Consider the following 19418-nt stretch of genomic DNA (forward strand, 5'->3'; position numbering starts at 1 on the left):
CAATTATATTGATCCACATAAGGCAATCATTTCTCCAAGAATCAGGATTAAGTGAAGTATGCATGGTATCATACAATCATCAAAATTATGTATCCTAAATAATAGTTTCTAGAAATTTTTTTATTTATTACTACTTTCTCAAAAAGAAAGAGAACAAGAATTACAAGGACCAAACTGCCCTTCTAAACAAGCATGAAACAAAACCCTCCACTTTGTAAACATCCCCGTCAGTCAAAACCCAAAACCCTTTTTATCTTTTTTCCAAGATGAGTTACTAAAGAAGTTCCCACTGTCAAAGATGAAGGTTCATCTTATAGATGAGCTAGTCAATGGATTTAACGATTGCTTTCCATTCTTGGAAGAAATCAAATTACAGCTGGATTTGATGCCAGGGTGAATTTCAGCTGCATCCAGGCATTGGTGGATTGCAGTTAGGAGGATGGACCAGAAGTGAAGTTGAATGAATGCTTTTTTTTTTGTGAATGGAGAAGTATGGATGGGAAGTGAAAGAAGAAAGAGATATGCTACCGAGAGTCACTGGAGACAGTTTGCTGCCAGAGATTAATGATTTCAGTGGCCTGGTTGAGGAGGATGATCATGCGTTTTTTAGAGATCCAGGGTTTACCTTGCAACAATGTTTTGAGTTGCTCCCATGCATCCTTCTGAGGCCAAAAATAGTAAGGGGTCAAGGGGATGGTGCCATGATTAGGAACAACCTGGTCCAACGCCAAGCCAATGCTCTTCTCCATCCAGATGAACTTGAGCACAATCCTTGGCTTTCCCTCCACCACCTTCACCACCACCCCCAATTTCTGTGCCACAGAAAAAAATGAAGAAATCTCAGATCTTGAGCCTAGAAATCTCATTTCTGCGCATGAGAAGAAATTTCAAATCTTGGGTGTCTAGAAATCTCATTTCTGCACAAGAGAAGAAACTTCAAATCTTTAGCCTAGAAATCTCATTTCTGCACAAGAGAGGAAACTTCAAATCTTGAGCCTAGAAATCTCATTTCTGCGCAAGAGAATAAATTTCAGAATCTTGGGTGCCTAGAAATTTCATTTCGTCGCAAGAGAAGAAATTTCAAATCTTGGGTGCCTAGAAATTTCATTTCGTCGCAAGAGAAGAAATTTCAAATCTTGGGTGCCTAGAAATTTCATTTCGTCGCAAGAGAAGAAATTTCAAATCTTGGGTGCCTAGAAATTTCATTTCGTCGCAAGAGAAGAAATTTCAAATCTTGGGTGCCTAGAAATCTCATTTCGGCACAAGAGAAGAAATTTCAAATCTTGGGTGCCTAGAAATCTCATTTCGGCGCAAGAGAAGAAATTTCAAATCTTGAGCTTAGAAATCCCATTTCTGCGTAAGAAAAGAAATTTCAAATCTTGAGCCTAGAAATCCTATTTCTGCGCAAGAGAAGAAATAACGAATCTCGAGCCAAGAACTCCCATTTCTGCGCAAAAGAAAAAGGAAATCGTAGACAGCGGGCCAAGAAATTCCCAATTTCTGCGCCAAAAAATGTAAAGAAATGTAAGATGGGAAACTCAGAAAATTGAAGAAAGCCCAGATAATTCCCAATTTGGCGAAAAATAAGTGAAGAGATCTCAGATAGCGAACCCAGAAATTCAGAATATCTGCGCAAAAAAAGTGAAGAAATCTCAAATACCAGGCCCAGATACCCATTTCTGAGACCAAAAACAAACGAAATCGCAGGTAGCGAGCCAAGGATTCTCCCTTCTACGCTAGAGAAAACAAATATCAAATCTTAAGCCAAGAAATCTAGGATATCGAGACGGTAAATCTCATCTCCGCGCCAGAGAAGAGAAACATCAGACTTTGAGCGTAGAAATCTCATTTCTGCGCAAGAAAAAAATTGGAAAATCGCTGATAGCAAGCCTAGAAGTCACAATTCTGCGCCAGAACGCAAAAGAAATCTCAAATAACGAACCAAGAACTCACAATTTCTGTGCCAGAAAGAAAAGGAAATCTCAGCTAGCGAGCTCACAAATCCCATTTCTGCACCAGTAAATAGGAAAAATCTCACATAACGAGCCAAAAAACCCATTTTTGGATCAAAAAAATTTTTTAAGAAAAAAACGCCAAAAGAAGCCAATCTCCGACTGAAACAGACTGAAGGCGAAATCAAAAGACGGAAGCGCCTCAAAAAACCCATTTCTACACCAGAAAATAGGGAAAATCTCACAGAACAAGCCAAGAAACCCCATTTCTGAATCAAAAAAATAAGAAAAAAACGCCAAAAGAAGCCAATCTCCGACTGAAACAGACTGAAGGCGAAATCAAAAGACGGATCCGCCTCAAAAAACCCATTTCTACACCAGAAAATAGGGAAAATCTCACAGAACAAGCCAAGAAACCCAATTTCTGAATCAAAAAAATAAGAAAAAAATGCCAAAAGAAGCCAATCTCCGACTGAAACAGACTGAAGGCGAAATCAAAAGACGGATGCGCCTCAAAAAACCCATTTCTACACCAGAAAATAGGAAAAATCTCACAGAACAAGCCAAGAAACCCCATTTCCGGGCCAAAAAAAAGAAAAAACGCCAGAAAGAAGCCAATCTCCGACTGAAACAGTCTGAAGGCGAAATCAAAAGACGGAAGCACCTAAAAAAACCCACCTCCGTGTGCTCATCCGCAGTTTCCGTGGCCTCCGCACTCGCCATTGCCGAGGCAGAAATCTTCCTGGCGCCATTGCGCGAGGCGAACGATGTAGAGGAATTGGGGAAGAAGAAAGAGCGAGATTTGGCGACCTTAGAGGACGAGTATCCATGGCTATGGTGGCAGCGGAGATGAAGAGAGTGGAGCTCGTACTGGGCTGGCGCCATGGCAGCTCCAGCGAGCGACGCGCCTATCATCCTCTTCAGCAAGAGAGAGAGAGAGAGAAAGAGAACTATAAAATATATATATAGAGAGAGAGAGAGAGAAGTAAAGAGGGAGATAGATATGAAAGAGAAAGAGATAGAGAGATACAGAGAGAGACAGAAACAAAGAGAGAAAGATATAGAGACTAAAGAGGGAGATAGATATGAAAGAGAAAGAGACAGAGAGATACAGAGAGAGAAAGAGATAGAGAGAGACAGATAGAAAGAGATGGAGAGAGAGGGAAAGAGAGAAAGAGAGAGAGAGAGAGAAAGAGATGGAGAGAAAGTGAACGAGAGAGAGAGAAAGAGATAGAGAGAAAGGGAAAGAGAGAAATATTATAGAGAGATAGAGAGAAAGAGATGGAGAGAGAGAGATGGAGAGAGAGAGAGAAAGAGAGATGGAGAGAAAGGGAAAGAGATAAATATTATAGAGAGAGATAGAGAGAAAGAGATGGAGAGAAAGAGAGAGAAAGAGATGGGGAGAAAGGGAAAGAGAGAAAGATTATAGAGAGAGAAAGGGAAAAAGAAAGATTATAGAGAGAGATAGAGAGAGAAATAGATGGAGAGGAAACATAGAAAGATATAGAGAGAGAGATAGAGAGAGAAATAGATGGAGAGGAAACAGAGAAAGATATAGAGAGAGAGACATGGACAGAAACAGATGGAGAGAAAGGGAGAGAGATAGATATATTGAGAGAGAGAGACAGATAGTGAGGGAAAGAGAAAGACAAAGACAAAGGGGAAAGAGAAAGATAGAGAGAGAGAGAGAGACATAGACAGAAAGAGACGGAGAGAAAGGGAAAGAGAGAAAGATAGAGAGAGAGAGAGAGAGATGGAGAGAAAGGGAAAGAGAGAAATATTATAAAGAGAGATAGATAGAGAGAAAGAGATCGAGAGTAAGGGAAAGAGAGAGAGATTATAGGGAGAGTGATAGAGAGAAACAGATGGAGAGAAAGGGAAACAGAGAAAGATATATATAGAGAGAGAGACATAGGCAGACACAGATGGAGAGAAAAGGAAATAGATTGATATATATAGAGAGAGAGAGACACAGATAGTGAGGGAAATAGAAATAGAAAGACAATGGGGGAAGAGAAAGATAGAGAGATAGAGACACAGACAGAAAGAGATGGAGAGAAAGGGAAATATATTGATACATAGAGGGAGACAGTGAGGGAAACAGAGAGAGAAAGACAGGGGGGAAGAGATTGAGAGAAATAGGGAAAGAGGGAGATAGACATAGAGAAAGGGGAAAGAGAAAGATATAGAGAGAGATAGAGAGCGATAAAGAGAGAGAAAGAGGGAAAGAGAGGGAGAGAGAGGGCTAAGAGGAGAGAGAAAAAGACTGATGAAGGAAAATTATATTCTTAACTTTAGTGTCATTGTAATTTAAATTTGCTTGAATCAAATAAACTTTATAAAAAATAGAAAAAAAATCACTCCAATGTATAGTATGAGTAAGGTAGTCTCCACAGGGTCTGGCCTTTAGATGTGAAATTCAATAATTGGATTATAGATAAGGAGAAGTAATAATATGAATAAAGATAATGAATAAAGTACAATATAAGTAATTAGTAAGCGGAAATGTTAAATGGATGGGGGAACTAGATATGAGAGAGAAAAATTTAGGTATTTTTTATATCTTTTTGTAGATATTAGAGACAATAAAGAAGTAAGATAATTAAAAATAAGTAATTGTTTTACAATTATGGGTGATGTTAATGTAGGTAGTGGGAAGTAGATAAGATTAAAAAGATATATAGTATAATTAAAATACTATTAACAGTGTCTAGGAGGTTATTTATTTAGTTAATAGTAAGCTATAGGTCAGCTAGGAGATAGAGATAATGATAATGTATATTAAGATCTTAGTTAGATAGCGAATAAGGTTTTATGGTACTAAGATGTAAGTAGTCAGTTGATAGGAGTATTTAAATTAGTAAGAGGTAAGAAGAAGAATGAAAAAGAAGAAAGGGAATATAATTATGAAGACCATGGAAATGAGGGATTAAGGGATTATTCAATTAGAATGAGATATACATTAGACTATAGATATATTAATATATAGATATTTTCAGAGCTTAATATAAAGATAGGTAGATATAATAAAATTTATTTAGCTCTAAAGGAATTCAGTTAATTAGATAGAGAGAGGGAGAGTGACAAAATATAATATGAGGATAAAAGAACTTAAGAGGTTAATACTTCCATTGTTTTAAGTTTTTGGTAGCTTAGAAGAATAGATATAAGTTTTATACAAGTAGAGATATTTAATAAGTTTTTAGTATGCTTTATAAGATTAAATCTAAAGATTAGTATGATATATCAGTGAAAGTTCCTTGATGCCCCATATATGTTTATAAAAATGCCAAAGAGATTGAGTTGAGGAAATGAGATTCAAAACTGGTCTAAAGCATCGATTTCTAATGTATCTTAGCATGGGGTTTTTCGTATAAGCTAAATATATATCCAAGAATGTTCAGAAGATCACCTGTAGCCTGATTTGGGCGATTGAGGATGGGAGCGATGTTCACCCCCCCCTGATTTTGACGTGTGTCTCAACCACCCTCCACTACGCTGGCACACCTTCGGTGAGTCCTGGACCTTCTCGAGCCAGACCCACCACCCTGAAACTGTCACCGACTCCAACACAGCTGAACAGGCTGCCGGAGGGATCTCACACCTATGTTTCTATCTTGATTGGGAGATACCAGAATTAGGAGTTGTAAGTCCCCTTTTAAGGACTCTATAGGGCCTTTGTTGGCCGTAGATGAGTGTTTCTGGCCAGGGGGGTGCTCCAGGGCCCATATGATGGCCTATGGTCCCCTCTTCTAGCTGAAATCTGTTGTCTGGCCGCCAATGTCAACGGGCAGGGGGTGGAGATGGATGGATCTGCCCCTGGCTATCTGATCTCCGTGATAGCTTATCCAACGGCTGCAATTAAATCTCAGACGTGGACCCTTAGTAATAATGTGCACCCATTTTTGTCATGTCAGCAACCTCATCAGATTGCCCCATCAGCATCTTCATGCGTGATTCGCCAATAGAGGGGTCCTGCCATCCTTGTTGGTGAGCTCAACCAATCAGAAACCTACAAATAGAAGAGAAAAAATTAATTGAAAGAGAAGATCTTTTCGTCCAATCTTTAGCAAGAAAATCAGATGGTCAAGATTATATCATTATACCTAAACCAGCCTGATGTGACACGGGCTTCAGGCCAGGTCAGCTCGAAGCCCGGTCATCTCTTATTCTTATGTTTCATTAAGATGTAGCCCATTGGGCCACGATGTATATCATCACTTGTCAACCCCGCCCGATACGGAGCTGAAAGAGATATTCAGATAAAATCTCATAGCAAAAAATTATAGGAAAAAGTAATGCTGTGTAAATCACATCAGATATTATAGATCGAAATAAATGAAAGACTCCACTCTTGCGCACGTGCACAGGCCCTTGTGGGCTCCTCTATGGGCTCCTTAGTGGGATCCTTGTCATATTGTTGGGGTTTATGCTTGGCGCTACCACTTGCACATGTGGGTAGGCTTGAGTGCTCTGCGTTCGCTTGCATGTGTCTAGCTTGGCTGCTGCACGTGGCATGGCCCCAGCTGCCCACTTAAACCCATTTTTTTATTTTTATGTATGTTGTTTATTTCTCTATATACATCTCTCTCTCTTTTATTTTTTCTTCAACTATGGATTCCTCCCGGAAAAAGCATAAATTTACATACTAGAGGGAGTATTAATCTCATTAAGATTTACAATGTTTCAAATATATTTTTACTAAGTAATACTCGGACTTGTAAAATACATAAAAATTACATTAAAATGCATTGTTTTATCACTTGCTCCATTTAGTGCATGAGATAAAAATTATTGTAAAGTTGAAGGTAATACACATAAAAATGATCCCAAAATGACTTTAGAATGTGTATAATCATATGCCACATTTTGGGTTTATCAAAGACAGAGAGCGAATGAGAGAGAAAAAAGAGAAATATATGTTTTTTTGAAAATTTATCATTTGAGTATAAGAGGAAGGAATCCCCAAATTAAATATGACCACACTAGTCTATCTTTGGGTGCTCCACCTCCCTTTCTCCTTGGGTATCCTTCCCTACATAGTGTGACCATAACAGTGAGATGACAGAGCTTATTGAGTAGAAGACTAGAGGAGGTTTCACATACATAGGACCATGGCAGTATGTCTAGAAACTGGACATGTGTACATATCAAGACGACTTATTCAAATGAAAGAACACTCTGCACGAGGTGGTTAGATCATCATTCATTTTTATTTTAAAGGTTCATTTTGATAAATTTTATTCTGTTGTGTGAATTGTTTTAAATCATTGTTCTTGACCCATGGCCTTATAGTGTAGGTTTTCAAAATAGTGCCTCCTTGTGCAGAGAGTAAAGACAATGAGAGTAGCTACCTCAGTAATACACTGAGCATGTCCTTAAATAAGAACATTATCATTTGTGTATACCTTTTTAGATGACACAACTGGTTTCCACCATTAACTTGATAGTTATTTGACCACTACTGCTTCACACACCAAGTGAGTTGGGCTGTCCTAAAAGACTCATGGCAGTGTACACCCCCATATTACTACACAATAATGTTGCCCCATCTATATGATTGTGACACCTTGTTTCCATCAGTCTTTGAACAAGATGTGCCGAAGCATTAGCCAAGATCTCTGGTCTTTGGTGACCTTTCCCTATTCTTCTATAAAAGAGTGTTAAAGTTCCTGAAAAGGATGTACTATTTGTACGCGTCTTGATTAGTCATTATGTTTCATATTACAAAATGCGATACAGAATTATACAGAATTGCCACTAACACTACATATGATGATGTCATCAACAGGTTGGGTCCAATGTCTACATCTCTGCCGGGCATGAAATCACCCGAGCACACAAGGGTGTATGACCCTCCTAGGGATAATGTGTGCATGTGTGCTCTCATTGACACACATTGCCAGCCTCATATGCTTGTTTACATCTGATCTAGAAAGAAATTGAGATGTGTGACTGGAAATGTAATGCATATGCCACATATGACATATGAAGATGTTTTTGCCCCATAAAAAAATTGTTTTGGAGTCTCGAGGCACGAATATTTATGTATGACTCCCTGATAGTGGAAACACTGCTCGGCATGCTACACTTCGCAAACACTCCTGTCTGACTTGTGATTGTAATTCTTATAATTTAAAATTAATTTTTTATTATTTATTAATGGCATGGCCAGAGCTCTTCCCCTTGAGTACGTATTGGTCATCCTTTTTGTGGCTTACTCCCTCTTCCATAGATCGTAAAGAAACCTTATATCTGCAACAAGTGAAATAAGGGCATGATGAAATTCTTCTTGACCCACAAATTCACAGACTCTAGAAATTGGTAGTTGTGGATATTTTCCATGAATTTCATTGCGAAAATGACAATGAAAGCCCCACAAGGGAAGAAGAGACCGATTATTTATGGAATTTACAACATATTAAAATATGAATGGAATTTCCTCCTACATGAATGACTGAAAGAATTTAAATTTTTAAAAATAAAATAATAAAAATTGAAGTATTGTTTTCTGACAGACAAAAAGTCAAATAGTCAAAGTACCAATGGCTGACGTTGACCGTTGCGCTCGCTGCTCATCAAGGGTATGGATGCTGTCTGTTGTTGTTATCACCTTCCATGCTCTCCAGTGTCGTGGATTTGTCTCCCACATTTAATTGTAATTTTAAAATTATTTTGGGATGTTTTTATCATTCTTGGGCCTCCATATTTATTCTTCCAATTTCTCTAATTTAAGGTAAATTCACCAAACTAGTTATCATCGAAGCTAATATACGAGAGAAAGAGAGAGAAAGCTAATATGAGAGAGAGAGAAAAACTAATATGAGAAAGAGAGAGAGAGCTAATATGAGAGAGAGAGAGAGAAAGAAAGCTAATATGAGAGAGAGAGAAAGAAAACTAATATGAGAGAGAGAAAGAAAGCTAATATGAGAGAGAGAGAGGGAGGGGGAGAGAGAGAGCGAGAGAGAGAGAGAGAGAGAGAGAGAGAGAGAGAGAGAGAGAGAGAGAGAGAGAGAGAGAGAGAGAGAGAGAGAGAGAGAGAGCTTTTTTGGGCTTTAAACTGAATAATTGGGCCATTTTCTTCTGGAACTCGACCCAGTATTGTTAATCTTTCATCTCTTCCGCCTTCCCAATTTTCGGTCCCTCCATTTTGTGAAGTTGAATGCTGGGAATGATCTTTGTGCCCTTAGCGACGGATTTCTTCGTCTCCATTACCTTGAATCGTTTCAAATATTAGTTGACTTCGAAGCATAACGTAAGGGTGCAAGGTAAGATATGCAGGACTCGTTTTGTTTAAACTCAAATCGTTCTTCTTTTTATTTTTTCTGTACTTTTAGTTATGATTTCTGGGAAGACGAAAAAGGGTTTCTTTGGATTGTTTTTTAGAGTTCTTTTTTCGCATTCTACAAGTTTCAAGTCCGACGGAATTGGGTTTCTGTTTAGTAGCAATCAGTGATATAGCTTAGTATGTTGCCATCCTCCCTCTGCCCACATGTTTACATTACTTTGATTGTGATATTGATTGAGCCGGAGAAACGCTTTGAGATCTGTTTATACAATGCAGAGGTTTGTATTTTATTTGAGTTTGAATATGATTCGTTTTAATTTTATTTTTTTCTATTTTTAATGAAATTTAACCTTGGGAGTCGTGCACCTCTTTTAAAGGTTTCAACTATTTATTATCGTTAATTTCGAATTAAATGAATCATGAGTCCGCTTTTCTGTTCCCTTTTGTATTCACATGTTTACTTTGAAGTGAAATCTACTTTAAGCCACACGAGAACTCTGTGAAATAAATAACAATTCCTCGTTCAATTCTAAGATTTATAATACTATTTTAAAATTAATGCATTGATCATTTATATTTTCGTCGAAGGCTATGCGGAAATCAAACTCCTATTCCACTATATCAGGTAATTCAACTTATTCATGCTCTGTGTAATATCTCTGTCATAACCTTGGAAAGGCTGCACCTGGTTCTTAACTACCAAGAAAGATGGTTTCCAGTGTCGCCTTTTGCTGCTTAATTTATTGTTTTTGATTGTCTCCAAGTAAAAAGTTATTTTCCCCTCTTGAATAATAGATATATCATTTCAACTTTGTTGAAAATCTTATGTTTTTAGGAAGCTTCATGGTAATGATCATATTTTCTTGTTAATCAAATCCATTGAACTCTGTTATTTCCTTATTTAAGAGAGTCATTGCTGTGCCGCTCCAGCTTATTCGTATTACTGTTATGGGCAGCGTTCATTCGATTTTCAAGCAAGATGGTGGCAGTTAAAAACCGCTACATGGTGATGGAAGTCTTCATTGATCCAAATAGAGAATGTCAAAAGAACGAGCCCGTAGTTCTTACACAATCCAATGTATTGAAGGCTATCAAAGAGAGCATTCTCTTAAACTTTGGGGAGTGCGGTCTTGCATCATCTCTAGGATCATTCCAAGGTGTGGCCCAAAGATTGATTAATTTGCTTGATTTGGATTTTTCCGTTTTTCTACATTAAAGCATAAATAGTCTTTTTTAAACTTATTAACATTGTTTTTTCCAGTCAAGTATATAAACCCTATCACAAATGTTTGCATCATAAGAACTTCAAGGGAAGCACACCAGAGGATTTGGTGTGCAATAACCCTGATCCAGCGCATTGCGAGCTGCTCAGTTTTTTTCAATTTGCTGGATCTGAGCGGTAAGTCAGATTCTTTTATCGCCTTGTATTTCTAGTTACCATTTTCCCAGAAAATTGTGCATAATTGCGATGAAATACATAAATGCAATATCTTTTACCTAGGGGGGTTATCCAGATGCTTTTCAGCTACCTTGTATCCTACGAATGATAAATGGATAAATATAAATGTGGCCGAGATAAAATTTTTTCTACCGTGACGTGTTGAGAATTAGAGTCAAAGCTAGTCTTGCACAAGATTTAGTTTTTGCATTGTCTCCATCCTAAAAGCTACTTGGAATGTTTTTTTAGCTTTTCCTGTCTATTTTTTTTTTTTTGAATCTTGGGGATTATAAATATTAAAATTTTAAAGGCACGGTAAAAGGTTTCTTAAGGATCCATGCTTTTCTCTAGACTCAATTCCATATGTATCGCCATATAATGTTAAAGTGGTGACGATAAGAGAAATTTATATGACTGAAACAAAGGTTCCATAGGGAACGTATTGATATGCAGCTGACAGTTCTTGATGAGAAAAACGAGATTGAAGAAGTCAAAAAGAATAATTCCTCCTAAGAGCGGAAAATAACTAAAAAGTTGCCGTCGACATTCACTTCTGGATTGGAGGATCTCTGTTCTCCAGCCTCGGACTGTAGTCTCTAACTTAATTCTTGTTATCTTCTCCGGAGACCCCTCTCTTACTTAGAATGTTTCCTCCTTGGTCTAGGATCCTGTCTCGCATGCATCGTGAAATCGTGCTGTGCGTGCCTAACCCTCGTCTTACGTCTTCCTAAGTAGATGTAAGGGAGGGCCGTATCACATGTCTTGGGCGAAGAGAGAGGGAACAGCAGAGAAATGTAGAAGGGCTTACTCAGTCCTTCACTATTTAATAAAAACCGAATGGACTAATATTGCATCACAAAGGTACTGTAGTATATTCATTGGCCATTTTTGTTATTGGTTCATGATGCATATGCTGGCGGAGGATAACATATATTTTTTCTTAAATCTTTGGTCAATCTCTTTTAGCTCATAACTGGATACTTCAGGAAGTATCTAATGGACTCTAAATGCATTACATCTGTCCTGTAATTTCAAATTTAATGGCCAATCTTTGTACTGGCTATTGATACGTAAGTTAGTAAATAGATAAATTATTTTTTTTTCAAAACCTTTGGATGTTATTCTCGCTGGTCAATCATTCCCAACATTACATTTAAGGTGAAATACTCTATCTTCACACACAGGAAAACAAATGAACTGTGTTATCCTTTAATACCCACCAAAGATAAATTTTGTTTTCTTATCCCATTAAAGTGCTCTTCCTGAGGAAATTATGAATATAACCCGACGTTTTTACCAAGATTTTCAGATTACTCATTCTAAGATTTTCACGATATTTTACATCCTGGCAGGATGCATCAGGGCATGCCGGTTGGTGGCATTGAAATGCGACGAGGCCAAGTTTGAGCAGTTGAAGATCGTCTCTGGCGACCGTCTCTCCCCTGAAACCATACGACTTGTCAAGAACTGCTTTGAGAAGATCAAAATCTTGGATCATTAAACAAAAGCTTTCTTTCTCTCTCTCCCTCATTTTAAATCTCTCTCTCTCTCTCTCTCTCTCTCTCTTTCTCTCTTTGAACAAAAGTTTTTGAGCGAATCAATGACAGGAAAAAGGAGTGTAAGCAACATCTGCAGACAAGAAATGCAAGGCAGTGAAGAACAACGATTGATTTTCCTTGGATTGCCAAATGAAAACATACATTACTTCAACACCACCCAAAGAAGTTGAAAATTCTACAAACTCCCCATGTTTCCTAATATTTCCTTTCAATCTGCCAAACGAAGTATTTCTTTGAAAACTTGGAGATTGAGCAGGCGGAGGAAATGAATAAAAATGATAAGATGTGGATGTGCTCTCTTCAAGAAATGCTCTTCAAGTGTGTCACTAGTGATGCATTCAACATCTTTATAGTTACTTTTGACTCTCAGAGCAAAAAAAGCTATATGAGAGAAATGGTGTCAATTCCCTCCATAGTGTCTTCCATCTTTGAAACCCAAGGCTATTAACAATGCCCAATTATGAGAGAAACTGGTTGTATTAGTTCTTCCAACCCGGGTTTTCTGGTTTGAGTCCAAGTCAAAGAGAGAGATTGGAGATTGTCTTAAATAGCCAATAAGCAGCCAGATAAAAATGGGTTCAAAATTTGGTCGACAAATAATGTTGTCTATGGTGCCATTCATTTCTTTGGTCTCTTCGGAGTCATCCGATAAAATTGGAATGATACGAAGAAGATTAGCATGGCCCCTGTGCGAATTGAGAGTGATCCAATTACTGCACTTGTGATATGCCATGCTTCTGATACTCTCTTCCAAAAATGTATGTGATTTCTTCTAATCTTGGTTATTCAGACCCCTGGGACACAACAAAGGGACCTTGAGGCCCAAGATATAAGAAATTTAATATATGTCTAGAGACAGTGGCTCACTCAAAACCCATCTAAAATGAATTAAACTGTAGGACATCCCACTTAAGACCCATCTAAAAAAGACCCATATCAGCTCATAACAGATACGATGGAACATTTGAGATTAAAGTAATAATACATTATATAACTTTCACCAAGGATCCGTGGCGCAATGGTAGCGCGTCTGACTCCAGATCAGAAGGTTGCGTGTTCGATTCACGTCGGGTTCAATCTCGGGAACAATTAAATTCCTTTTTTTTTCTGCGGATGATTTTTATAAAATTTGTTCTTTGATAAATATTTTTTCTCGTATATGCCGCCGTATTTATAAATCCCGGCGATGATTTTTATAAAATATGTTCTTCGATCATACATCGATTTTTTTCCACTCCTAGCGATGAGTTTTATAAAGCCCGGCGATGATTTTTATAAAATATGTTTTCTCATATATGCCGCTGTATTTATAAATCTCGGCGATGATTTTTATAAAATATGTTTTCTCATATGCCGCTGTATTTATAAATCCCGGCGATGATTTTTATAAAGTATGTTTTCTCATATATGCCGCTGTATTTATAAATCCCGGCGATGATTTTTATAAAATGTGTTTTCTCCTATATGCCGCTGTATTTATAAATCCCGGCGATGATTTTTATAAAATGTGTTTTCTCCTATATGCCGCTGTATTTATAAATCCCGGCGATGATTTTTATAAAATATGTTTTCTCATATGCCGCTGTATTTATAAATCCCGGCGATGTTTTTCATAAAATACGTTCTTTAATAAAATATTCACGTCGGGTTTAATCCCGGGATCAATTCCCTTTTTTCCGGAGGATGATTTTTATAAAATATGTTATTTGATAAAATGTGTTTTCTCCTATATGCCGCTGCATTTATAAATCCCGGCGATGATTTTTATAAAATATGTTCTTTAATAAAATATTCACGTCGGGTTTAATCCCGGGATCAATTCCCTTTTTTCTGCGGATGATTTTTATAAAATATGGTCTTTGATAAAATATTTTTTCCCATATATGCCGTTGTATTTATAAATCCCGGCGATGATTTTTACAAAAATATGTTCTTCGATCATACATCGATTTTTTTTCACTCCTTGCGATGATTTATGCTCGAAATTTATGGACTTTGGTAAAATATATTATCTGATATATCCATTTTTATTCACTCCTGCCGATGATTTTTATAAAATATGTTATTTGATAAAAAAAAATTCCTGATGTATGCCGTTGTATTTATCAGCAATCTTCGAGCATATATCGATTTTTTTCACTCCTGGCGATGATTTTGATAAAATACGTTCCTTGAGCAAATATTCATTCTGATGTATGCGGTTATATCTATCAGCATTCTTCGAATGTAAATCGTTTTTTTTTCCCCCGCTTGGCCATGATTTTTATCAAATTATGCTCCATGTTATGTTATAAAAACATGATTTTTACAAAAACTTCGAGCATAAATCTAGGTTGTCATTTCTGCTATGGACCCACATAATTTTTGTGGATTAATCCAGAATTTGAATTTCTTCCCCGATTAAGATTCTAGATTCGTCTAAAAAAAACATAGAGTCCGATTTCCCAATCTTCATTTAGTTTGCTTCATATTTATCACTCTAAATTTATTTATTTATTTTTAAATATAATGGGGATCCTTGTTTTATTTTCTTCAGAACTGGTATATAAAGATAGGGATCTGCAGTCGTAGTCTGTCTGTCATCCGTCCATTGTCGTTCAACATTTTTAGATTACGACGACGGTGACGACGACAACGACGACGATGCCTTATCTTTACTGTAAGGATTAGAGCTTGTTAACCTGACCATTGACCAATGATTATCATTGACTTTGACCATTGACTAGTGTACCCATCAGCAGCCCAGGCAGGTTGACTTTTAGTTTATTGATTAAGACAGCTGGAAATTGTCTGATCCGTTGACTTTGTATTGTAAGGTTTGTGGGTCAACGGCTGGTTGCTGAATTAGTTTTAATGTTTAAAATGGAAAGTGTTTTTATATTTTCACTAGAAAGAAGAAATAATGAAGGCATCAACTTTATTCCGGACATGGGAATATACCCCATCTTATTTTAAGCAAGATAGAATAGTTCGGATTTATGACGTCATAATTGACAACATCTTTATGGACTTAATTTTCTAAGCTTGGGCCCTACGAAAATTTATGGATTTTACCGGTGGCTTACAAAATTTTCTTTTATGTTTTAATTTTGAAATAAAATGAAGCCCTACATTTTATTCTGAACCAAAGAATCTGCCCCATATCGTTCCACATAAAATGAAACTTATTTGTATATATGCATATTCATTTTAAAAAATATATATATGGACTTTAAATTCGACTAGAAAGAAAAATGAAGCCATCAACTTTATTCAGGAACGAAGAATATGGCTCTCAACTTTATATGAAAAAAAACGAATTTTATTTAGGTATATGACATCATAATTATCTTCGACCCGCATAAATTTAATAATTTTTTTGTTGAGATCAAATTTTATTTCTCTGGAAAGCAGAAAAAAATGAACCTGTGGACTTCATTCCAAACCAAAGAATATGCCCTATAATACATGAAAATAAGACATCATAAATCATAAAATGGAGATTATCATTTTTTGTAAATTTGTGGCGTTCAGAGGGCGTCTGTAGCGCTACGTATCGCTTAGATAAAAATCTAGTCTTTGGAAAAACTTGTGGGTTCTGTGCGGCCATTTCACTGGTAGTCTCCACCAGTTATTTCATGCTTGTCTAGAGAGAGAGAGAGAAAGACAGAGAGAGAAAGACAGAGAGAGAAAGATAGAGAGATATAGAGTGAGAGAGAGAGAAAGATAGAGAGAGATTTAGAGTGAGAGAGAGAGAGAGAAAGAGCTAGCTTGGGAGGAGAATGGAGACGGCGATATGTGCTGGAATCACTCTCTCGCCCATGCAGGTCTTTGCACCGAGACAAGGTATGATCTTTTTTAATGGATTCGGCTTTTTTCTGGTTCTTGATTTTTAATTGATAGAGTTTTCCTTGAATTCGAGTTCTGGGAAGAGTTCATAATTTTATGGATTTATTGATCGCTGCCCATGTGTTTTTGTGATCGTTTCTGTCCATGCCGCTTTCAGTACTCGAGATCCATTCTCTTTGCTAATTATCTAAAATTTTAGGTGTCGTGATGTGATGGTTTTATTCTTCTGGATGTAAATGTGTGGGATCCAGATAACTTTTTCGTATTTAATCCATCATGGCAGGAATTCTGTGTAAACTTCAGTTTTTGGGTAGTTTCAGCCATGTAAAGTATATTTATTGCTATTTTATCAGGTAAATACGATGAATTTCTTGATTGTGTATCCGTGTGGATTCAATAAATGGTTTTTAATTTGACGATTATAAGGAGCCATCTTTAAACGGAAGAATATAGTCATACGAGCTAACATTTTATTCATCGGCTGGCTGTGTGCAGAATCTTAAGATAATAACAGAATCTAAAAGATTCGGAGGATTGTGGAATATTTTAAAATGCGGATTTGATAGTTCAATAAGCTGTCCTTAATTAGTGGCTCATAGGCAGGAACCTGTACATAAGAGCTAATATTTCAGTAGTTGGTTGTCCATTCTTCATTAACTTGTTTCAAATTCTTTGTTAAGATTCTGGATTGGGGGAGCCTTACCGTGATTTATGGTCTCAACAGAAGATTTCACATGGTGAAGCTTTTGTACTTTTCATATTTCTAAAACATTCAGACCATCATGTTTGTCAGGATACAGTCAGTTTTAATCAACATCAGTGATCCTGATATTAACATCTCTCCGTATCTAGTAAAAAAAATAAAAAAAAACACTTCCACTGCATGGAGATTTAATAATTTTACGTCATTGTATAAAGTAGTAGCATTACTTCATTGTTACGTTGACTTATGAACATCACCTTCACATTGACTATAAACTGGAAATGGAGGTGACAAGCACCTTCAGCTAAAGGGACCGTTTCTCCATCGAGGAGCTGTTGCGCCGGTTGCCGCTGCTTCACCAGGAAAAGGAGGAGGACTTTTGGATAAACCCACTGTTGAGAAGACGACACCCGGTCGTGAATCTGAGTTCAACTTGAGGTACCCCCTCACTTCATTTAAAATACTGAGACAATGTCGATGTCATGTCATCATTCTTTTGAGACTTAGCCATTGGATATGGATGATGCCATGGGCAGGAAGTCAAGAAAGATGTCCCCGCCGTACCGCGTGCTTCTCCACAATGACAATTTCAACAAGAGAGAGTATGTGGTTCAAGTGCTGATGAAGGTCATTCCAGGGATGACCCTCGACAATGCGGTCAACATAATGCAGGAAGCTCACTACAACGGTATGGCTGTGGTCATTGTATGTGCCCAGGCTGATGCTGAGGAGCATTGCATGCAGCTCAGAGGGAATGGCCTCTTGAGTTCTATTGAACCTGCCAGTGGCAACTGCTGAGACTTGATCTGCTCATTGCATGGTTCTCTGCATATTTGTACATAGATCCTTGATCCAATTGCCAGATCTATAAAGTCTATGGAGGAAAACATTTGTCATGTCTTCATTGACATGCATGATGAATCAATTTATATTTTCATCTGAGAATTTTAATGAGATAATTGTTTTTCTTTGAGTGTAGTCAGGAACATTGCTGGCCAAGTTCAGTATTTGAGGTCTTTTCCTCTAATGTAATACGGACTTCTATTTTTTGAAAGTTTTGCCTTCCTTCTTGAGGAAGAATGATTGGTTATGAGAAGGCGGTCATTTTTGTGAGAAATCATTAAGTCAGAACTAACTTTACCTTTGGGAGAAAGATTTTCAGTAGGTCAGTAAAATACAAGTACAAAAATTATTTGGAGTGGCAATATTGTAATGCTTCTTTAAAATGGAGAAGCTTGGTATCATGAACTTTTAAGTGTATGCACCACTGACCTCCACTTATTTTTCTATGAGATATCTAAATGCAGAAACAGAACACCATACCTATGTAAATGAGCAATGCAATGTATGTCGTCCAAGTAGTGTATCAGCCTATTGAGAAGTTACGCTGCACATTTCTAAGTAAAACCTGCTCCATTGGAGCCCATGATCACACATATCAGATGAAATGAGCACCTGAACTTTATGAAGCAGCTAACTCTAGCTCCACACAGGAACTTGGCTCTGAACTTGATACATTGCAGTACAAAACCAAAAGTTCTACATTGTATAGGCAATTCAAGTCCTAAAAAATGAAATACAAAGCAGTTGATGTAATAAAAAAATGAACCAAAATTGGACTAAAACTGGGCAAAAATGAGGATATTTGAAAAATATTTCTGTTCCGTGGCTAATAAAATGTTTACCTAATTTATATCTGTCTAAATTAGCAATTATGATTTAGTTTCACATAAGATTCTCAACAGTGGACCGATTGACTTGCAACACTCTTCCCATCTAAACCCAATTTGTACTGCTCAGGAAACCTCCCAAGAAAGCCCCTATATAAAAGTGCAGACGGTCACCTTTTCTAGAAGCTGAACGATTTCACATCAGGAAGTTGTTACTGGTAGCTTGACAGAAGTCACTGGGATACCCCCAAAAAATGGAACAAAGAAGAAGAGTGCAGGAGATCAAGAGTTTTGCCCTAGCTCTATGAGCACCATGCCCAGGAGACCTGACAGCAGGTGATTACTCCATACATATAATTAAGGAAAAATTACCAGCCCAATCCATGCTTCAGCTCATCATTGGCTTAGCCTCCACTCTCTGGAACACATTGTAGCCGGTTTGTCCTATTTTGATCCCAAGCCATATGCTGGCCCACCATGCCTGGTTCAATTTGTGCATAGGCCTACACCAATTACTATCTATGCTTTACATCAGCTTGCTTTGTTGGTCTGCATCTTTTTCTAGCCAGGGATGAATCAACCCACAAAATCCACTAACCCACTTTTCTTCAAAGTAACTTATTTGAAGCTTTTAGCCCTGGCATTTGGATTGCTTCCTTGTCTTTACAATGATCCAAAAAAATACCCTAATGATATACACCAAAAGTATAATAGGCTGTGATATCTCAATCTCACCATTCCTAAGCCCATCATTGGGTTCCGTCAGGCTTGGACTATCCCCATCCTTCTCAGTCTACCCTACTGGACCATAAAAACCTGCACCACATGCCATCACTATATCGTTTTATTATTCTTTTTCCCCTAACCTGACTTCATAAAATAACCCCTCATATTTCCTCATAAAGGGATAAAGAATTCAAAAATAATGAGCTCCTAAAAAATGAGAAAAGAAGAATAAATTTGAAGGGAAGATATTCGGA

General features: G+C 37.3%; 3 protein-coding genes, 1 non-coding gene and 1 pseudogene across 5 annotated transcripts; 4 read left to right on the forward strand and 1 right to left on the reverse strand.

The window, feature by feature from the left end:
• Positions 1 to 330: 330 nt before the first annotated feature.
• On the reverse strand, positions 331 to 2899 carry LOC144704749 (small ribosomal subunit protein cS23-like). The gene is made up of 2 exons (XM_078577275.1): positions 2631 to 2899; positions 331 to 812 (listed from the first exon to the last, which is right to left on the reverse strand). The coding sequence occupies exons 1-2, from the start codon at positions 2865 to 2867 to the stop codon at positions 525 to 527; spliced, it is 525 nt and encodes a 174-aa protein (XP_078433401.1). The 5' UTR covers positions 2868 to 2899; the 3' UTR covers positions 331 to 524.
• A 6161-nt stretch (positions 2900 to 9060) lies between these two features.
• EMB1687 (ribonuclease P family protein / Rpp14 family protein) lies at positions 9061 to 12201 on the forward strand. The gene is made up of 4 exons (XM_078577450.1): positions 9061 to 9220; positions 10197 to 10397; positions 10502 to 10639; positions 12031 to 12201. Exons 2-4 carry the CDS (start codon positions 10220 to 10222, stop codon positions 12177 to 12179), a joined length of 465 nt encoding a protein of 154 aa, XP_078433576.1. The 5' UTR covers positions 9061 to 9220; positions 10197 to 10219; the 3' UTR covers positions 12180 to 12201.
• A 665-nt stretch (positions 12202 to 12866) lies between these two features.
• LOC144705051 (U6 spliceosomal RNA) lies at positions 12867 to 12952 on the forward strand (annotated as a pseudogene).
• Positions 12953 to 13241: 289 nt separating this feature from the next.
• Positions 13242 to 13313, forward strand: TRNAW-CCA (transfer RNA tryptophan (anticodon CCA)). The gene has a single exon. It is a non-coding gene; the product is annotated as a tRNA-Trp (tRNA).
• Positions 13314 to 15831: 2518 nt separating this feature from the next.
• Positions 15832 to 17738, forward strand: LOC144704766 (Ribosomal protein L12/ ATP-dependent Clp protease adaptor protein ClpS family protein). Of its 2 annotated transcripts, XM_078577290.1 has the most exons (4): positions 15832 to 16062; positions 16746 to 16802; positions 17056 to 17206; positions 17305 to 17738. In XM_078577290.1, the coding sequence occupies exons 1-4, from the start codon at positions 15999 to 16001 to the stop codon at positions 17564 to 17566; spliced, it is 534 nt and encodes a 177-aa protein (XP_078433416.1). In that variant the 5' UTR covers positions 15832 to 15998; the 3' UTR covers positions 17567 to 17738. The 2 variants fall into 2 exon arrangements, with proteins under 2 accessions (XP_078433416.1, XP_078433417.1); XM_078577291.1 differs by lacking the exon at positions 16746 to 16802 and having other exon boundaries at positions 15844 to 16062.
• The last annotated feature ends 1680 nt before the right edge of the window (positions 17739 to 19418 follow it).

The sequence above is a fragment of the Wolffia australiana genome, chromosome 6, assembly GCF_029677425.1.
Source record: "Wolffia australiana isolate 7733 chromosome 6, ASM2967742v1".
NCBI classification, from domain to species: domain Eukaryota; kingdom Viridiplantae; phylum Streptophyta; class Magnoliopsida; order Alismatales; family Araceae; genus Wolffia; species Wolffia australiana.

Excerpts from the sequence above, each read along its gene's own strand:
- LOC144704749 (XM_078577275.1), bottom strand. The coding sequence starts at position 2,867 with ATGATAGGCGCGTCGCTCGCTGGAGCTGCCATGGCGCCAGCCCAGTAC. Across the intron at positions 813-2,630 it reads CTGCGGATGAGCACACGGAG|AAATTGGGGGTGGTGGTGAA; the intron begins GTGGGTTTTTTT and ends TCTGTGGCACAG.
- EMB1687 (XM_078577450.1), top strand. The coding sequence starts at position 10,220 with ATGGTGGCAGTTAAAAACCGCTACATGGTGATGGAAGTCTTCATTGAT. Across the intron at positions 10,398-10,501 it reads ATCTCTAGGATCATTCCAAG|TCAAGTATATAAACCCTATC; the intron begins GTGTGGCCCAAA and ends TGTTTTTTCCAG. Across the intron at positions 10,640-12,030 it reads CAATTTGCTGGATCTGAGCG|GATGCATCAGGGCATGCCGG; the intron begins GTAAGTCAGATT and ends ACATCCTGGCAG.
- LOC144704766 (XM_078577290.1), top strand. The coding sequence starts at position 15,999 with ATGGAGACGGCGATATGTGCTGGAATCACTCTCTCGCCCATGCAGGTC. Across the intron at positions 16,063-16,745 it reads GGTCTTTGCACCGAGACAAG|ATTCTGGATTGGGGGAGCCT; the intron begins GTATGATCTTTT and ends TTCTTTGTTAAG. Across the intron at positions 16,803-17,055 it reads TCAACAGAAGATTTCACATG|GTGACAAGCACCTTCAGCTA; the intron begins GTGAAGCTTTTG and ends CTGGAAATGGAG.